A 20,712-nucleotide genomic window follows, 5' to 3' on the forward strand; every position below is an offset into this window, starting at 1 on the left:
TTTCCAGTTGCCATGTGTACCAGTGTAGTTTGTTGTAGATCTTTGCTGTATTATCATAAACATATAAGGTTTTATTAAGTTGGATAGTGGCATTTGTGCTATTTTAAACTTAAAAAGGATTTTACTATTTTGTCTTTCAGTCCTGCCTTAATTTTGGTGTTTGCCCTGGGATCTTTCGGTTTGATTCTAGCATTGACTCTGAACAGACATAAGCATCCCCTTAACCTGTACCTGCTTTTTGCATTTGTGAGTATTTTGACCACATCTCTTCCTTTAATGTTTGTTCCTAAGTTCCAAGCATACTTAATGAATTGTATGTCCATATCTATGTAACAACAGCAAAACAAATACAGTTTTTTTTAATTCGTGTATTTTAGGAAATAAACTGTCATTTTATAGTTTTCTGTTATTTTGTTTCAAAGGTTTTTGGAGTCAATTTTAGTATATAGTGGCAAAACTAGTGGATTGGAATCAGATGACTTGATTTGGCTGCTGTCTAGTTCTGGGAACGTTGGCTGCTTTCTAGAACCAGGCTTCCTCCTTTTTCTCCTGAGGCTGGCGGGTTCCATTCGCTCACCGTTTGGTTAGCAGCTCAGCACTTAGCTACTGTACCACGAGGGCTCCTCCAACTGAAGTCAAGTCTTTTACTTCTCTTTCATGTAAAAATCGAGTGGCCTTTCTCTCTATTCTCCCTTCTATTGTTAGGTACCATCTGCATGTTTCCTGGTATGAGATAGCTCCCCACAGTCCACCCAGTTACCCCTTCAGAAAAATAAGAGTAAGAAGGGGAGGACAAGACTTTGTTTTTTGAGCATGATTTGGAAGCAGTACACTTTTGAGTGGTACACTCAGAACACATGGCCAGAATTAGCTCTTGGGAAGCTGAAAAACAGAATGTTTAATCTGAGCAGCAATATTTCCGGCCCAAAATTCTGTTACTAGGGAAGAAAGAGAAAGTGGATATCAGGGGACAGTTTCAAGATGCTGCCACACATAAAGAAGCCAGCAATCCTTGCTGTTGAGTGGTTCTCACTCATGTAGGACAGTGGTGATCTGCACATAGCTTCCAAGGCTGTCGGTCTCTCTGGGAGCAGACTGCCACTCCTTGCTCTCATGAAGCAAATGGTGTATTTGAACGGCTGACCTCTTGGTGTGCAGCTTAGCAGCTGTGCCATCAGGGCTCCACGCACCTAAATAAAATCAAAATCAAACCTACTGCCATCAGCGCCCTGCTGACTCATAGCAACCCTAGAGAAGGTTTCTGGGGCTGTGAGACCTTCGCAAAACAGCCTCGTTTTCCTCCCTCTGAGCAGTTCGGAAGTTTGACCTGTCAGCCTTGTAATGAACAGTCCAGTGCTTACCTGACAGCACCACTGAGTCTCTCTCATGCCTAAATAGTGCTGCTTAAGTATTTCATTTTTTCCTATATTTATTTGTGTGATATGTTTTATTATAAAGTACACATGATTTGTAGCTTCGCTTTTATTTGCATTAGAGAGTGTGAAAAATAGAATTCCCTGTATTACATGTAAATAATAAACTTCCTCTTACAGATATGAAAGGTCTGATAGGATTTAAAGAGTGATAGAGTCACAGCTAGCATCCAAATACCCTTACTTTGTGTAGCGAGGCCTCGTTTTCTCTATGGTTTCTCTCCCATGTCCCACCTAAGCCTGCCCTGAAGGTGAAATGAGATCATGCAGATGGAATCACATTGAACTAGTAATTAAAAAATTTGAGACAGTATAAATTTTATCTATATTGACGGGATTTTCATTTCTTTTTCTTAGACGTTGTTGGAAGCGCTGACTGTGGCCATTGTCGGTAAGCTGTAATTATACTACTGTATGCTAGGGTATCTGTTGAATGTGAGTACATCTCTAGTGTAAAAGGTGTTTGGAGCTAAAGCTTAGTATCATAGACTGTCATTTTTTAGAATGTGGCATAGAGGGAAAATTCATAAAATACTAGCAAAAAAGAAATGTTTACACGCTACACTGCTCAGTTTAGCATGGAATCAATGGAGAATAAGGAAAACAAGAGGAATAGAAAGCACTATTTCTTTTGTACTTATCCATTAAAAAAATTACAAGTAAAAGCAATCTTTTCCCTAATTTGAAGGGACTATATAGGAGCTAATAACATGTGTTTTGAGCCATAGACTTGGGCTCCATGAGATTAGCCTGGAAGAATCACCTGCATTGAACTGAGCTGCATGGAAAGTTAGGTCTTCACATGTTCTGACCTGGCACCATGAAAAGCAGTGGTCCTTTCTGTTTCTCTGCTTGGCGTTAAGGAGCCGTGGTGCTACAGTGGGTTGCGTTGGTCTGCTAAATGCAAGGTTGGAGGTTCAAGTCCACCTGCCGCTCTGCAGGAGGAAGATGAGACTGTGTGCTCCCAGATTGAGATTTAGAGACCATTGTGAACAGATCTACTTTGTCCTGTGGGCTTACTATAACTCAGAATCGACTTGATGGCAGTTAGCATGTTTGGTGTGAGGAAGGTGTTTCAAGGCAAATGCCTTGTATAATTACTGGATGTGCCCGTTGCAAAGTCTCAAGTGAACGTATCACTATTTATTCGGTCTTGATTTATTGGTTAATCCTGACTCCATAAAAGGTCAGTCAGCTATTATACTTAATAACAGTAAATTGTTCCTCCATATGGCCATTAGGGTTATCTCCTCCTTTTCATCATCACTATTGTTTTTACCCTTCTCTTCCAATGTTATTGAATGTGTGTATTCTGGTAATCCTGTCCCTTCTTTGATAAAAGGTCTGGTAATAACTACTAGAATAAGTAAAATGGAAATGTCTTAACCTCAAACCAATTATTATTGTTTATTTACTGTTATTTTTACCCTCAGGTGTATCTACTGACTCCTCCTCCCATGTGTGAGGAATGTATTGGAAGTGTTTGTTTCGGGTTAAGGAACTGGGAGTAGAAATACAAAGAGGGGTTCCTTTGAGAAATCCTGTTTCTCGCTGATTATAACATCCTTCTCTGCTTTTAATTGCATTCTGAAATTACTGACAGGGATCAAAATTGACTTCATGCTTTTTTTTTTTCTGTTTTCACCTTGCTGCTCCTATAGTGATATAAACAGAGACATTCTAATAATGAATCATTTAGAAATATAAATGACTTGGATAATTAAGCTCTTAAAACTACATTAAATGGTTTTGGTTTTAAAACCTTTTAAAAGGTTATACATTGTCTTTTGTTAAAATATTAAGCAATTGCATTACTATAGCCATAGTGAATCCAGAGCATCATTCCAGAATCACAGGAGGGAATTTGGCTATACATATTCATTACCAAGTACCAAGAAAATGCAGATTTGGATATAAAGAAGTTCAGCAAGGAGCCCTGTTGGCACAGGGAGTTTTAGTGTTGGACTTCTAGCTGCATGGTTGGTGGTTTGGCTGCATGGTGGGAGAAAGATGAGGCAGTCTACTTCCATAAAGAATTTGCAGCCTTGGGAACCCTAGGGCGTAGTAGTTCTCCTCGGTCCTTTAGTCAGATCAACTGACAAGCAGTGGGGGTTCCCTGTCCTCAGCAGAGTAGAGAAATGGTAGTCAGTCCCAGAAGGCATCAGTGTTTTTCTTGTTCAATTTTCTTGAGTGAGACTGGTGAACTGACCCACTAGGTTATTTCTAGAATAGGTGCTATAATCCAAGGATTCCCAGTTAGAATGATAACTGCTGATATGTAAGCCATAATGCACATCCACCACACGTGATAAGCTGTAGCTAAGATGGGAATGGTTGAAGAATCCTATCGCTACCATTCCTGACTGACTAGCTGTGCAGTTTTCTTGCCCTTGATTCCATTAGCTTACAACTGCGACTCCTTGTTTTATATGATTGCATTGTTTGGAGCCCCCGCATTGCATCATAGACATAGAGCAGTATTCAGGGCTGAATAAGGAATTGTTCCATAGTTATCCTTATTGGAAAAGTAGTACAGAAGAAAATATAAAGTATGTATTTCTATTACATATAAGAAAGAGCTGTTTCTTTTTTTAATGTCTGCATTTTTAATCAATATTTTCATTTTACAGTTACTTTCTATGATGTATATATTATTCTCCAAGCGTTTATACTGACCACTGCAGTATTTCTTGGCTTGACTGCATATACTCTACAATCTAAGAGAGACTTTAGCAAATTTGGAGCAGGGTAAGTTATATATTCTTGTCTATAATAGATGCGTGCATCTACAGTTAGTATCGAAGGCAATTTCCAGACTGCTAACTTTGATACTGACTTTTCAATGGCAGGCATGCAAGTGCATCTCTGTGAATACCAAAGCCAGGTGCTACTGTCTCCTAAAGCATAGGGGATGATGTATGACTGAGTCATTTTATTCCACCTTTCTGGTGAAAATGAAAGTAAAAAACACCAGCTTTCTAGAGATGGAGACTTGGATATTTTACGAGTGTGAAATTTACCTAAAATATTTAGGTCTTTGCCTTTGCATAAATGCCAACAAGACCACGTGCTTGTGGCCAAAGCAATTTCTCCCAAATGTTGAAGAACTTCTACAGGTCATCTGGATTGACCTGCATACTGCTTCCATTCAACAAATCTATGGAATGATCCTTTTTTTTACTGTAGTATAGTGGTATTCTGTTGCCCTCACCTGGTAGGAATGCATAGATTCCTTTCTAAGTTTCCAGTGGCTTCCTGTTGGCACATAATCACCCAGCCTCTTTCTGTTTTTTTTCTGCTACAACATTTAACAGTTTGCAATAGGCTAGCCATGCAAAGCATCCTTTCTTTCCTTATTTTTATGGTAATTCAGATGACCAGACTTCTTTATCATGTCAGACTAGAGTAGGTCCGCTGGTACTGACCGTATGTTGTCCAACCTGCTTAAATAGTTTAATTGGAATGGAGTGTGATTTCTAGATTTATGGGGGTGTGGGAGTGGGTGCTTCATACAAACTTTTGTGATGTATATGGTGACGGTTCATTCTTTTTTTTTTTATAAATCATTTTATTAGGGGCTCATACGACTCTTATCACAATCCATACATACATCAATTGTGTAAAGCGCATTTGTACATTCATTGCCCTCATCATTCTCAAAACATTTGCTTTCCACTTAAGCCCCCGGCATTAGGTGATGGTTCATTCTTTCCTTCCTCTTCCTAACCGACGTCCCTCCAGTTCTGTTCCCTCCAGTATATGCTCTAGAACGCCTGTCCCAGAACTCCTGCTCCAGCCAACAGCCTCCTCTCTGTGTCTGCCTCTTCATGACATAGGCTTGGTTTTTCTCTGTCCTCTCTGAATATCATCTTGTGTCTGCTTTTTGTATATTCTATCTGGGTTGTAGTTAGAGGGTAAGTTTGGCCCTTGTTACATACTCCCTTGTGACATGAAGTTGTAGATAAATGTATTTGGGCTCCCAGCTCCCATGTTTGATCACAAAGACTGATTTCTTAGTTATCTTCCATTACATAAGTATACTTTATCTGTAACAATTGAGTGGTAACTCATAAAATTATAGCAGCAGCAAATTTATGTGCATAAATTATTTTCTTTAAGACTTAAGGATAGACTACAGAGTGCTTGTGGGAACTCTGATAATGCCTGTTTTAGAATAGTTATGGTTTAAAATGCAATTGTTTCATTTGTTGGTGTATAATGTTCTAGGAATTGTATAGTTTTCTGAATTACAGTGCATCCAATGATTTTCTGCGTATTTTAGCATTTTCTTTGCTTCAATTAAAAACTTTAAAAATGATAACGCTTAACTAATTTTGTAAACCATAAAAACAATTAAAAAAAAACAATTATGGAATAAACAGCTGTACTTCCCATTTCCTAAAATACTAACTCCTCCAGATGGATATTGCATCGTCCTCATTGTATATTTATGAATTCTTACATTTTAATTATTCTTTGGCAAAAGTTTGGATGGATTCCTTTTTATAAGGCTCTTTGCTTTCTCAGATAATTTTGAGTGGACTCACAAAGTTTCCTATAGTGAATAATGTTCTAAATTATTAATACTTTGTTTTTATAGGCTGTTTACTGTTTTATGGATTTTGTGCTTATCCGGCTTCTTGCAGGTAAGTTGTTTCAGAACAGGAGCTTACAAATAATTCTGACTGTACCAATGCAGGTAATCCCTGACTTCTGACCCCATCAGAGGCGGTTCTGACATATGTCGAATACTTTTTTTTCCTTTCAGTTTTCAATATTATTGCTTTTTTTCTTAGTATCTTTATCGATCTGGTGTTTGTCTTTAAGGTTTGGAAACATTACATATCAATGTGCATACATACATAAAACATAAACTAATCATAAAAAATGTACTTCAGTGATGAAATTCACAACTAAGGGGTCTGATGGCATGGAGTGCTGAATAAGCTCGCACTTTATTGCCGGGACTGCGTCAAAGTTGGTTTCAATGCTGTGGCAATGTCGATGAGCCCATGGCCTGTACGATGTAGCTCTGTAAGCAGTAACTCATAAGACTGAACGTCTGCGATTAAGTGGCTGATAACGATGGCATCAGCCAAGTGCATGCTGCAACATTTTACATAGTACTTATTACAATTAGTGTGAAAAGAAAGAACAAAACAGATGGTCTGAGGTGTGGTTTTGATTTGGAATATGTTGTAAGTCAGGGACTACCTGTATAATAATCTCAAAAAAATGTATAATGTATGCTCTTATCATTGGAGACTTAGTTCTAATTATCTGGGATATTTATATATAATTGATTATAGAATAATCTCTATAAAATCAGAATCTTGTGTCAGTCAGCATTACTGATTTATAAAAGGATGAACAAATGAGTGAAGTCCCAAAGAAAGACCCTTACTAATAATTGCCAACCTCCTGGTGGCACATTTGACTATGAAAGAGAACTATATTTCTAAATAATATATATTGGAACACTGCTGTTGAAAGTCAGGTGAATAGTTTAAGGGGAGAAAAAGCAATTCATCATTCACTCGCCTAGCCAACCTTCCATCAAACTTTGTATTCATTGTTGTACTTGTATTCAATGTTGTGTGCGATATTAACTACATATACATATCTAGCGGCAGATCAGTACAGCAGGCCATTGAGTACTCTGATCGTTGTCCTCACACATAAACTTACGACTGTTGTCTGCAGTTGTTTTTCCATAGTGAGACAGTGGAGCTGGTGTTGGCTGCCGGCGGAGCCCTTCTTTTCTGCGGGTTCATCGTCTATGACACTCACTCGCTGATGCACAGGCTCTCGCCAGAAGAGTACATCCTGGCGGCCATCAGCCTCTACCTGGATATCATCAATCTGTTCCTGCACTTGTTACGATTCTTGGAAGCAGTCAATAAAAAGTGATTGAAAATAACATAGAAATTGCTACATTAAGTCTTGAAATTTGAGAGGTAAATAGCAATTACTTTAATGATCTTTATCTGGACAAATATCAAAATTCTATTAACTTTTTCCATCTTAACTTCCCACACATAGATTGAAGATTTTGCAATTCAAAAATAACTTCAAAGGCGGACAAGATTATCAGTTCCTCTCTGTCTACTGATTTTAAATTTTCCTTAATTAACATTAGATTTTATTATGATTTTAAAACACAAGTGAATTTACTATTATAAATTATATATTTCCTTTTACTAGAAGAATTTTATCTTACTTAGAAAAAATATAAAACAAATTCCACAGATCTCAGTATTGCATGAACTTTTAATGGTATTTCATATAGACTGTATAAAAAATAAAGGCTTAAAAATAAATAAAGACTTGCTTTAAAATGACATGACATATAAAATTTGATTTAAAATTTTTTTTTTAAGTACAGGTTTCATTTTTAACACTATATATTTAACCATAGTCTCATGTGGTTAGACCAAAAAGCCCTAACCTCACTGCCATCAAGTCAGTTCTGACTACAGTAACCCTGTAGGACAGTAGAACTGCCTTTTAGGGTTTCCAAGGTCTTGGGCCTCGACTCATACCTTCCCTCAATACAAGAACACTTTGTTCTAACAGATTGGCATTCTGTGATGTTCACCCCTCCACTCCCACCCCTACGTGATCGCTAAAGACAAAATGGGTGCATAAGCAGATGTGGTGAAGACAGAGGATGGTGCCCGGCTATTAAAAGATACAGTGTCTGGGGTCTTAAAGGCTTGAAGTTAAACAAGCAGCCACCCAATAGTGAAACAAGCTACATGGAAGAAGCACACCAGCTGGTGTGATCCTGAGGTGACAGTGAGACTGGGCATTGGAGAAGATTCATAACAAACAGTAAACAAAAAAAAAATGTATAGGTGAGAATGGAGGTGGGTCGGAGCGGAGACCCAAAGCCCACCTGTGAACAATGGAACTTCCCCCTCACAGAGGGGTTGCAGGGAGAGGATGAATCAGTCAGGGCGCAGTAGAGCACTAATGGGTCACGCAATATACCTCTGATCCCTTGAGGCCTCCTCACCCCCCACTATCATGACCCCAGTGCCACTTTTCACTCTGGACTGGACGGGAGCATGTACACAGGAATAGGCAAGAGATAAAGTTCACAACACATGGAACTCGGGAACAGGAATGGGAACAGAGATCCGAAAAGGCTAGGGGGCAGGGAGGGGCAGAGGTGGGGAGGGAGGGGTTAGTGATCGCAATGAATGGCACGTAACCATACCCCCCCAATCGGGGACGAACAACAGAAATCAGAGGGGAAGGGAGACTGGTTGGTGTGAGATTTGAAAATAATCAATAATCTATTAAGGGGCCATGAGGGTTGGGGGGGGTGCGGGGGGTGGAGGAGGGAGGGAAAAAGCTGATCCCAAGGGCTCAATGGAAAGTAAATGTCTAGAAAAGAATGATAGAATCTATGTACTAATATATTGGATACAGTTGACGTATGGATTGTAATGAATTACAAGAGCCCCCAATAAAGTGATGTTTAAAAATATAAAGTACAGTTTTCATTTTAAAACTAATATATATATATATAAAACCACAGTCTCGTGGTTAGACCAAAAAACCCTCCGCTCCCTGCCATGCAGTCCATTCTGACCTCTGGTAACCCCGCAGGGCAGAGGAGAACCACCTCTTAGGGTTTCCAAGGCTGTAATCTACAGAAACAGTGCCATGTCCTCCTATAGAGTGACTGGAGGATTCAAACCTTCGACCTTAAAATTGGCAGCTGAGTACTTTAACCGTCACGTCACCAAGGCTCCTCATGCTATGAGAGGAACCCCCAAATACTGTCCTTATACTTATTAGTGTCTTAGCTGTTTGTGTGTCATTAAATACGCACACACATTTTAAATATTTGGAAAATAGTGCTTTGTAGCTTCGTTTGTGTTGGAGCACGCAGCCTGCGAGATCAGTGTACCGACCACTGCAGCTTTGGCAGATTTTCCAACAAGCACCATTCCCCAGATAAATTGAAATAAAATCGGACTCCAGACTTAACATCCAGAGATTTTTAGTTGTAATTGTTAGCAGTGAATTGTTGAATGTCCAAAACTATCTTCTAGTAACCTAGCATCCTGCAGGAAACTATCAAGTAGATTCTATGCCTTCACCTGACAGGGAGCTTGGCTAAGTTACTTGTCTTTCCTTTGATCTTTTGCTTCATTTTTACAATAACTCTACTGTTAACCAGTTGGTTATTGTCTATAACATCTATCACTCATGGCGACCCTCTGTAAGGTTCCAAAGACTCGGAATCTTTAGGGAAGCAGACAGCCTCGTCTTTCTTCTGTGGAAGTGACAGCTGAGTCTAACTGTCCAACAGAACTGGATTTGGTATTTTAAAATTGGAAAACAGTGCCATTCTTTTCACTAAGTTATTTCCTGGTTTGGAAAATAGTTATTCTCATAAAAATAATGGCAATTCATCATTTTGTAATCGTAGAAATTTATCAGTTGATTTCTAATAATAGAATTTTTAAGATTGTAATGGGTTCTAAAGAAGTTTCAAAACCTTGTAGTGATGGTGGTAATAGTGGTGGTTGGATGTTGTCAAGTCAGTTTTGATTCAGAGACCCTGTGTACGACACCAAAATACTGTCATCCGCACAATTGTTACGATGGAGCCTATTGTTGCAGCCACTGTCAGCCCATCTCACCAAGGGTCTTCCTCTCTTTGCTGTTCCTCCACTGTACCAAGCATGCTGCCCTACCCCAGGGACTGGTCTCTCCTTACAACATGTCCAAAGTTTAAAACTAAGTAAATGTCACCATCCTTGCTTTCAAAGCGCATCCTACCTGTTCTTCAAAGACAGATTTCTGTGCTTCTAGCAGTTCATGTTACTTTCAATATCACGAGCAACCCTATAGTTCAAATGTGTCAGTTCTGCTGTCTTCCTTATTCAGTGTCCAACTTCCACATGTGTACTAAGTAGGGTGCATGTAACTGAGCCATGGTGTTTTCAATGGTCTCCTATGCATGTGAGACTTCTGGTATAATAAGAGTATTATATTTCATAAGTGGGCTACAGTTTTGCATTCTCCTATCAGTGTATTTTGTATGCGTTTTCCTGGGCTGTTGAAGTCATTCCTAGGTACATAGCTGTGGAAGGCTCACTGGACGGACGTGTGAGTTTGTTTAGACTGAGGAATGAGCATAGAGGGCATGTGCAGTTTCTATTTTTTTTTTTTTTAGCATAAATAGTGTCTGGTGTAGACCTTAGGAATCTGAAGAGGCGGTGGGGAAAAAACCAAACCCACTATCATTGTCAATTCCCACTCATGGCAACCCTATAGGACAAAGTAGCACTGCCCTCTGGCTTTCCGAGACTGTAACTTTTTTTTAAATCATTTTATTGGGTGCTCGTACAACTCATCACAATCCATACATCCATCCATTGTGTCAAGCACATTTGTACATTTGTTGCCATCATTTTCAAAACATTTTCTTTCTACTTAAACCTTTGGTATCAGCTTCCCACCCTCCCTCCCTCATGAACCCTTGATAATTTAGGGATTCTTTTTCATGTCACACTCACCAATGTCTCCCATCACCTACTTTTATGTTGTCCATCCCCCTGGGAGGGGGTTATAGGTAGATGTTTGTGATCGGTTCTGAGACTAACTCATCTTCCTCTTGAGGAGTGGTTGGTGGTTTTGTACTGCCTACCTTATGGGTAGCAGAGCAGTACATTACCCCTATGCTACTAGGGCTCCAAGAAGTGGAAATAGCAGGACTTAAAGCCACAGGCAACGCAATGTGTGAGAGACAAAGGCAGAACAGCCAGCGAGGAGGAAAATGAGGAACAGCAACATCTGAGCACTTCTGTAGTTAAGGAATGTACTTTGGGGAAAAGTCCACTAGGCCCTGTCTTGCTGAAAGTGAGGAGGACTTGAGGCACTTTCTGATGAAGAACAAAGATTGCAGCCTTCGGGGTGAATTACAACTGAATGTAAAGAAGACCAAAATCCTCATGCCTGGACCAATAGTTAACATGATAAATGGAGAAGATATTGAAGTTGTCGAGGATTGGTCATCCTGGAATTGCAATCAATATCATAGATAAGAGATCAAAGGACACATTGCATTGAGTAAATTTGTGCAAGACCCCTTTAGAGTGTTGAAAAGCAAGGATGTCATTTGGAGGAATAAAGTGCACCTGACTGCAAACCATGGTATCTTCCATTGCCTCATATGCCTGTGAAAATTGGACATTGAAGTTGGAAGACCAAAGAAGAATCAATGCATTTGAACTATTGTGTTAGACAACAATATGGAAAATACCATGGGCTGTGAAAAGAATAAGCCAATATGCCTTGGTACTGCCAGAAGGATCTTTAGAAGCGATGATGGTGACACCTTATCTGACATTCTTGTTACATGTTGTTGGGAGAGACCAGTTCTTGGAAAAGAGCATCATGCTCGGTGGGGGCAGAGAAGCGGTGAAAAAGATGATTCTGGACAAGATGGATTGACACAGTGGCTGCAACAATGGGCTCAAACATAACTGAGGATGGGGCAGGACTGGGTGGTGCTTCATTCTGTTGTACAGAAGGTGGTTGTGAGTTGGAACCGACTCACACCTGACGAGAATTCAGCTCTGATTCAGCCATCCGATGTTCAAAAGAAGGAAACGATGCTATGTCCTGCGTTATCCTCATAATTGTTATGTTTGAGCCAATTGCTGCAACAACTCTGTCCATCTCGGGCTCACCTTCTACTTTAACAAGCTCGATGTCCTTTTCTAGGAACTAGTGATTACACATTGGTCTGCTAGTCGCAAGGTTAGCAGTTCAAAACTGCCTGTTAGTCCATGCACCAAGTACAGACTCCACATGAGCACAATGATCCAGAATACCCACTATTCCCAATGCTATATATAGTTATGATCTACACAGTTGAATGCCTTTGTACAGGCAGTGAAACAAGTATATATCTTTCTGGTATTGTTTACTTTCAGCCAAGATTCATCTGAGGTCAACAATAATATCCCTTATTCAATGTCCTCTTCTGAATCCAACTTTATTATATAGCAGCTCCGATCAATGTACTGCCGCAACCATTTTAAAATGATCTTAAGCAAAATTTTGCTTAAATGTGATATTCATATTGTTTGATAATTTATGCATTCTTTTTGGCCACCTTCCTTTGGAATGGACACAAGTATAGATCTCTTCCAATATGTTGGCCAGGGAGCTATATTCCAAATTTCTTGGCATGGACTAACGAGTGCTTCCTGTGCTGCATCCATTTTGAAATATTTCAACGTATTCTGCAATTCCTTGGAGCCTAGTTTTTCCCTTATGCCTTCAGTGCAGGCTGAACTTCTTCCTTCGGTACCATTGGTTTTGGGTCATATGCTACTTCTTGAAATGGTTGAATGGTAACCAGATCTTTTTGGTACTTTCTGCCTTCTTTTGATCTTCCTGCACTGTTCAATATTTTGCCCACAGCATACTTAGTATTGTAACTCCAGATTTGGATTTTTTTTTTATTTAGTTCCTTTAGCTTGAAATATGCTGACTTTTGGCTTTTAATTCCAAGTCTCTGCACACTTCATTACAATGCTTTACTTTGTCTTCTCAAAGTTTTCTTGGAAATCTTTTGTCCAGCTTTTACTTCATTGTTTCTTCTATTCATGTAGCTTTCAGAGTCTCTTCTGTTTGTTTTCAGAGTCTCTTCTGACATCCACTTTGGTCTTTTCTGCCCGGTTTTTATTCTTTTTTTTTTAAATTAAATTTTAATCTTTCTCTAAAATTTTAAAATAAATTTATTAATTTAAATTAATAAATCACTTAAGCATAAAGTAATTAATCTTGAATTTTTAAATTCTGCTTTCTTCATGTATGATGTTCTTGATGTCATCCCATAACTCCCCAGATCTTCAGTTGTGAGTATTCAATGTGTCCAATCTGTTCTTCAGATGATATCTACAGTGTGGTGGGATATACCCAAGGCCATATATCTCATGGATTTGTTTTCAGTTTTCTCAGCTTCAACCTGAACATGCATATGAGTAATTAATTGATGGCCTGTTCCATCTGACCTTGTTTTGGTTGATAATGAGTTTCTCATTATATCTTCTCACAGATATAGTCAGTTTTATTTTTGTGCATTCCATCTTGGCAGAGTTCACATGTATAGTCATCACTTACATTGTTGAAAAAGCTATCTCCAATTTTATTTCTAGCACCAATGCCATATTTTCCAACTACTGAGCCTCTTTGTTTCCAGTTTTCACATTTCAATCACCAGCAATTATCAATACATCTTGACTGCGTGTCTGATCAATTTTTAAGAAGTTGGTAGAATTATTCAATTTATCATTGGCCTCAGTTGTTGGTGCATAAATTTGCACAATAGTTGTATTGGCTGGATTTCCTTGTTTGCAAGTGGGTATTATCCTATCACAAACAGCAGTGTACTTCAAGCTAGATCTTGAAATTTTATTTTTGATGATCAATGTGATGATGCCATTTCTGGAATAAGATTGTTGAACTCAAAATGGCCAGTACCAGCTCATTCACCTAATGCCTACGACAGCTACCTTTAGGCTTCCATTTCACTTTTGAAGACTTCCAATTGTCCTAGATTCTCACTTTGTACATTCCATCTCCTGATTATTAATGGATGTTTGCACTGTTTTCCCCTCATTTTGAGTTGTGCTCTGTCAGCAACTGAAGGTCCTGACAGCTTGCTCTACCCGCATCAGTAAGGTCAGCTCCAAAGAGGCAGAGCTTCCTCACTTGTTTGGAGTGCCTACCAACTTGGGGGCTCATCTTCTAGCACCGTGTCTATCTGCCAGTGCTTTGCTACAGTTCACAGGGATCATTGGCTCAATCCTGAGAAATGGACAGCCTAGCCCATCGTCTGTTCTTAGTGTGGAAGGTCTATTGAATGAAACCTGTCCACCATGGGAGACCCTGCTGGTATTTGAAATACAGGTGGCATAGTCTCCAGCAGTAAAGCAACATAAAGAAGACACCAACCACAGTAGGACAAACTGACAGACGAGTGGGGAGAGATTAAGTAGGTCATCACTAACAATTTCCTGCCTTTTGGTACACATTGTAGGTCTTAAATGTAGGTCTAAGAAATGGTACCGGGTAGCTAGAAGAGTATGCTTACAATGATAATGTAACAATGATGATGAGATCTAGCATTGGTCAATTAGGGAGCTCGGAAACATCTGGGACAATTGCTCATCCAAATCACAACTAAGTTTGGGAGCCAAAAATATGCCCCAGGCCTTAGTTCCAAGATCTATACTATTAAGCACATAAAAGGTTTGATGTTAACTGTCATAGGCTTAACAGTAGTTTACAGTAATTGGGTAAATAGACAACTGAATTAGTGTGATCATTTTACCATTTGAAACTTTCTCTAACGTGAAAAAATTTGGGGCAGGGGTGGGCAGGTAACAGCTTAGTTACGTCTGACAGACAACAAAGTACATATTTAGAGCGAACGGTTTACTAACTTAAAAATAGCTGTACGTGTACTCGTAAAACCATCATCTGGATTGGGAAAATCTTTGGGTGCAAATAAAAAATAAGTCTCCCGAATTGACTCGAAAGCACCGCGTCTGGATTTTTGGTTTCTCCCAATCCTGCATCGGGAAGAACGTGACTGTACAAGACTCGTCTACGGAAACCAGGAGTAGCGAGGCGACCGCTGAGGCTGCGTGTGAGATCAAAGGATCGGCTCTGAGCAGACAGGCAGGGTCCCCCGCCATTCAGCAGTCTGATTTAAACTTGTCTCCGGCTTCCCAGCATGGGGCCGGGGCGCAGGCGTACCGAGGCCGCGGACTGCTTCCCCCAAGCTCTAGCCCTCCCTCGCACCGACCCGCCTCTCCACGACGTCCGGGCGCCGCGGCTCCCGGCGTGCAGCGCGCCCGTGAGGGCGGGGCCTGCCCGGAAAGCGGAAGAGCAGTCACTTCCGCTTTGCGTGAGCTGCTTGTTGCACGTGCGCCTAGGACACTTGCCCAGGTGAGTCCAGAGTCCCTCTGCGTTCAGGGGCCATAGGACTTGGTGTTCGAGTCCGTTGCTTGTAGAGAATGCCACCTTCAAGCCTCGTCCCTCTCCGGGCCAAGTTTGGTCCTGAGACGCAGGCCTCCGTAAAGGGCGAGGGAATCCCGTGCGTTGAGCGGCGTCCCCGCCCCCCGGCTACTCTGCTCAGGTTAACCCCAGCCCTGACGTTGGTGGTTAGTTGTCAGATGGTTGTTAGGCGTTATTGAATTGGTTCCGAGTCATAGCCACCCCATGTGTGCATAGAGTTCAGGGTGTGTGTGACCTTTGGAAACAGACCACACACACCTCTGATCCGAGGCCCTTCTGGGTCGGCTCCGACTGCCACCTTTTCTGCTATTAGTCCGCGGCAGCTATTTTTGTGTTTGGCTCCTCCTTCGCAGCCCTTCTGTCTCACCTCTTCATGGGACATGGGCAGTTCCATGTGTACAGCGGGCAGCATACATCTGTCTGCTGGCGTCCGAAAAGTCTCTCAAGGAGTGTATTCAGTAAATACTATTCAGCAAATACTCGCATTTTTGTATGCTTTGTTATTGTTAAGTGCCGCCGAGTTGGTTCCAACTCACAACAACCCTCTGTATAAGAGAACGAAACACTGCCCCGTCCTGTGCCAACCCCACAATGCTCAAGTTTGAACCCATTGCTGCAGCCACCAACCATGTCGAGGCCGTGCCTTCCGACCCAAAGGGCTCCTTTATCCTTTACTTGTGTAAATGCGAGCCTTGGTGGTGTGTGGGGCTGTTTATGCACCGAGCTGCTAACTGCAAGGTCAGCCTTTCGAACCCACCAACTGTTCCCGCGAAGAGCTGTCTACCCCCAGAGTTCCAGTCTCAGAAACCCACAGCGGCACCTCTACCCTGCCCCATAAGGTTTCTTTGAGTTGGCATCGACTGGATGGCAGTGAGTTTGTATTTTTGGTTTTGGTGATGTAGTTAGTGTTGGGCTGCTAACTGAAAGGTCAGCAGCTTGAAACCACCAGCCTGCCCCTCACAGAGTTACAGTTTCGGAAACCTACAGAAGCAGTTCTATAGGGTCCCATACAGTCACTATGAATTGGAATCAACTCTGATGGCAGTGAGTATGTGCAAATTGCTAGGGAGCGGGCAGCTGTGAGCAAGATCTGCTTAGTTGAGACCTACTTAGCCCCAAATCCAACCGGAAACAGGAAAACTAGCTGATTTCACACTGTAGCACATATTGAAAAAGTAAACAGATGATGTGGTTATAATAAAGGGAGGCCAGCTTCCCACTGAGTCAGAGAAACCCTTTCTTAGCTAGTGAAGGATGAACCTTTGAATGAGCAAGGCCCAGGCAAAGGAAGAACCAGTGTTAAGCAGTGGAGGTGGACGTAATTTGTACTTTTCCCCTGTGTAACTGGATCTCAGGTGTGGTGGTGGAAAGTGAGGCGAGATGGAGTGAAAGGAGGAGGTAGGGCCTGGTCAAAAGCTTGACATGGTCCCAACTCTGAAATACTTGCACTGACGGCTTGTGTAGGAATTGGGACTGGGACTGAAGGTTGAACAAAAACACGAGACTTCAAATAGACAAATTTTAAATTGGGAGATGAATAATGAGGACGATGAAGATGGGAGAAATGTCAGGCTTAGGGGAAATCTTGATTGATTTGAGAGATGGTGTTTATAAAAACATTTCGTAAGCTGTAAGCTATTGTGCAAGGTTGTGATGTTCCTTCAATTTCTGAGAAGTGAAATTTCTGCAGCTTACAAGGAAACTCAAGGGGCTTTCTGAACTGGCTTGGTTTTCAGTTGCCAGTGGACACAGGAAAGTTTGATTTGATGTTGATATTTAGTGAATGTACACAGGACGTCCATCCTCACATGAATTGCACATAAGAACGTCATAAACCATGAACAAAGCGAAACACTGTACCTTTCCTTTGTAAAGTAAGCCATTAGCCTGGTTTTCCAATGCTTTTTGCCTTTCTAAATTTGGATCATAAATATGTATTTTTGTTAACTTTCTAGGTAAAACATGGCTAAAAGCTTACGGAGTAAGTGGAAAAGGAAAATGCGTGCTGAAAAGAGAAAAAAGAATGCCCCAAAGGAGCTCAACAGACTTAAAAACATTCTCAAAGTAGACGGTGATGCTTTAATGAAAGATGTTCAAGAGATAGCAACTGTTGTAGGGCCCACACGTTGCCAAGAGAAAATGGAGTGTGAGCTGAAAGAAGAAAAAGGTGAAGGTAGGTGTTTTGTTTACACACACACATGTACAAGGGGGCTTCCAAACGCTTCTGGGAAATTGAATTAAAAGACAATGGAATTTTCCCACGAACTTTTAAAAGCCCCATCGCATAAGGAGCCCTGATGGTTCAGTGTTTAACCACTCAGCTGCTAACCAGAGGTCACAGGTCTCAGCCTCCGAACCACTCTTTCGAAGAACGATGTAGCAGTTGCTTCTGGAGAGATTACTGCCTTGAAAACCATGTAGGGCAGTTCGACTCTGGATTGACAACAGAGGCTGCAACAGTGAACCCAACCAAGGCCATTGTGAAATTGTGAGGATGGTGCGTGAACGAGCAGCGTTTCAAACACCTGCTCTCCATAAGGTTGGACTCGGCTCCAGGACACCCAACAGCACTGTCTTAGGTGGTTACTTTGAGTGAGAATCAGCTGGACAGCAGTGGGGGTGCAGTGTGTGTGTGTGTGTAAAATTCTCTTATTTTCATTTTGTTGACTTTTCCTCGTTTTGACTTTGTTTTACCCCCATGCAAGCCGTGTCCTGCCATGCCCACGTTTTTCTTCTATCCTGACCTACTTTAAAGTCAGTTTGTGTGACTACCCAATTTTGGATCATTCCAGGTGGGCTTTGGTGGTTGCCTAAAGTCATAGGTACTGTAGGAATAGACAAACCCAGATACGCCATGGTTGGCAGAGTTCACATGTATAGTCATCACTTACATTGTTGAAAAAGCTATCTCCAATTTTATTTCTAGCACCAATGCCATATTTTCCAACTACTGAGCCTCTTTGTTTCCAGTTTTCACATTTCAATCACCAGCAATTATCAATACATCTTGACTGCGTGTCTGATCAATTTTTAAGAAGTTGGTAGAATTATTCAATTTATCATTGGCCTCAGTTGTTGGTGCATAAATTTGCACAATAGTTGTATTGGCTGGATTTCCTTGTTTGCAAGTGGGTATTATCCTATCACAAACAGCAGTGTACTTCAAGCTAGATCTTGAAATTTTATTTTTGATGATCAATGTGATGATGCCATTTCTGGAATAAGATTGTTGAACTCAAAATGGCCAGTACCAGCTCATTCACCTAATGCCTACGACAGCTACCTTTAGGCTTCCATTTCACTTTTGAAGACTTCCAATTGTCCTAGATTCTCACTTTGTACATTCCATCTCCTGATTATTAATGGATGTTTGCACTGTTTTCCCCTCATTTTGAGTTGTGCTCTGTCAGCAACTGAAGGTCCTGACAGCTTGCTCTACCCGCATCAGTAAGGTCAGCTCCAAAGAGGCAGAGCTTCCTCACTTGTTTGGAGTGCCTACCAACTTGGGGGCTCATCTTCTAGCACCGTGTCTATCTGCCAGTGCTTTGCTACAGTTCACAGGGATCATTGGCTCAATCCTGAGAAATGGACAGCCTAGCCCATCGTCTGTTCTTAGTGTGGAAGGTCTATTGAATGAAACCTGTCCACCATGGGAGACCCTGCTGGTATTTGAAATACAGGTGGCATAGTCTCCAGCAGTAAAGCAACATAAAGAAGACACCAACCACAGTAGGACAAACTGACAGACGAGTGGGGAGAGATTAAGTAGGTCATCACTAACAATTTCCTGCCTTTTGGTACACATTGTAGGTCTTAAATGTAGGTCTAAGAAATGGTACCGGGTAGCTAGAAGAGTATGCTTACAATGATAATGTAACAATGATGATGAGATCTAGCATTGGTCAATTAGGGAGCTCGGAAACATCTGGGACAATTGCTCATCCAAATCACAACTAAGTTTGGGAGCCAAAAATATGCCCCAGGCCTTAGTTCCAAGATCTATACTATTAAGCACATAAAAGGTTTGATGTTAACTGTCATAGGCTTAACAGTAGTTTACAGTAATTGGGTAAATAGACAACTGAATTAGTGTGATCATTTTACCATTTGAAACTTTCTCTAACGTGAAAAAATTTGGGGCAGGGGTGGGCAGGTAACAGCTTAGTTACGTCTGACAGACAACAAAGTACATATTTAGAGCGAACGGTTTACTAACTTAAAAATAGCTGTACGTGTACTCGTAAAACCATCATCTGGATTGGGAAAATCTTTGGGTGCAAATAAAAAATAAGTCTCCCGAATTGACTCGAAAGCACCGCGTCTGGATTTTTGGTTTCTCCCAATCCTGCATCGGGAAGAACGTGACTGTACAAGACTCGTCTACGGAAACCAGGAGTAGCGAGGCGACCGCTGAGGCTGCGTGTGAGATCAAAGGATCGGCTCTGAGCAGACAGGCAGGGTCCCCCGCCATTCAGCAGTCTGATTTAAACTTGTCTCCGGCTTCCCAGCATGGGGCCGGGGCGCAGGCGTACCGAGGCCGCGGACTGCTTCCCCCAAGCTCTAGCCCTCCCTCGCACCGACCCGCCTCTCCACGACGTCCGGGCGCCGCGGCTCCCGGCGTGCAGCGCGCCCGTGAGGGCGGGGCCTGCCCGGAAAGCGGAAGAGCAGTCACTTCCGCTTTGCGTGAGCTGCTTGTTGCACGTGCGCCTAGGACACTTGCCCAGGTGAGTCCAGAGTCCCTCTGCGTTCAGGGGCCATAGGACTTGGTGTTCGAGTCCGTTGCTTGTAGAGAATGCCACCTTCAAGCCTCGTCCCTCTCCGGGCCAAGTTTGGTCCTGAGACGCAGGCCTCCGTAAAGGGCGAGGGAATCCCGTGCGTTGAGCGGCGTCCCCGCCCCCCGGCTACTCTGCTCAGGTTAACCCCAGCCCTGACGTTGGTGGTTAGTTGTCAGATGGTTGTTAGGCGTTATTGAATTGGTTCCGAGTCATAGCCACCCCATGTGTGCATAGAGTTCAGGGTGTGTGTGACCTTTGGAAACAGACCACACACACCTCTGATCCGAGGCCCTTCTGGGTCGGCTCCGACTGCCACCTTTTCTGCTATTAGTCCGCGGCAGCTATTTTTGTGTTTGGCTCCTCCTTCGCAGCCCTTCTGTCTCACCTCTTCATGGGACATGGGCAGTTCCATGTGTACAGCGGGCAGCATACATCTGTCTGCTGGC

General features: G+C 41.8%; 2 protein-coding genes across 3 annotated transcripts in view; both read left to right on the top strand.

Annotated features, from left to right (window-relative positions):
• The window catches only part of TMBIM4 (transmembrane BAX inhibitor motif containing 4), a 19,455-nt gene extending 12,102 nt beyond the window's left edge, over nt 1-7,353 (top strand). The window contains exons 3-7 of the mRNA XM_004700474.4: nt 141-246; nt 1,791-1,824; nt 4,064-4,181; nt 6,034-6,079; nt 7,137-7,353. Coding sequence (XP_004700531.1) covers nt 141-246; nt 1,791-1,824; nt 4,064-4,181; nt 6,034-6,079; nt 7,137-7,343 — 511 coding nt within the window. The 3' untranslated portion in view covers nt 7,344-7,353. The remainder of the gene's footprint in view (nt 1-140; nt 247-1,790; nt 1,825-4,063; nt 4,182-6,033; nt 6,080-7,136) is intronic.
• A 3-nt stretch (nt 7,354-7,356) lies between these two features.
• The window catches only part of LLPH (LLP homolog, long-term synaptic facilitation factor), a 17,984-nt gene continuing 4,628 nt past the window's right edge, over nt 7,357-20,712 (top strand). Inside the window, exons 1-2 of one of the 2 annotated variants that reach the window (XM_045290907.1) lie at nt 7,357-7,390; nt 17,447-17,664. In XM_045290907.1, coding sequence (XP_045146842.1) covers nt 17,454-17,664 — 211 coding nt within the window. In that variant the 5' untranslated portion in view covers nt 7,357-7,390; nt 17,447-17,453. Of the gene's footprint in view, nt 7,391-15,381; nt 15,423-17,446; nt 17,665-20,712 lie in introns of those variants that run through there. The other variant, XM_045290897.1, reaches the window with a different exon arrangement.

Source organism: Echinops telfairi, unplaced genomic scaffold (genome assembly GCF_000313985.2).
Source record: "Echinops telfairi isolate 266 unplaced genomic scaffold, ASM31398v2 ScPeMD7_2;HRSCAF=8, whole genome shotgun sequence".
Taxonomy (NCBI): domain Eukaryota; kingdom Metazoa; phylum Chordata; class Mammalia; order Afrosoricida; family Tenrecidae; genus Echinops; species Echinops telfairi.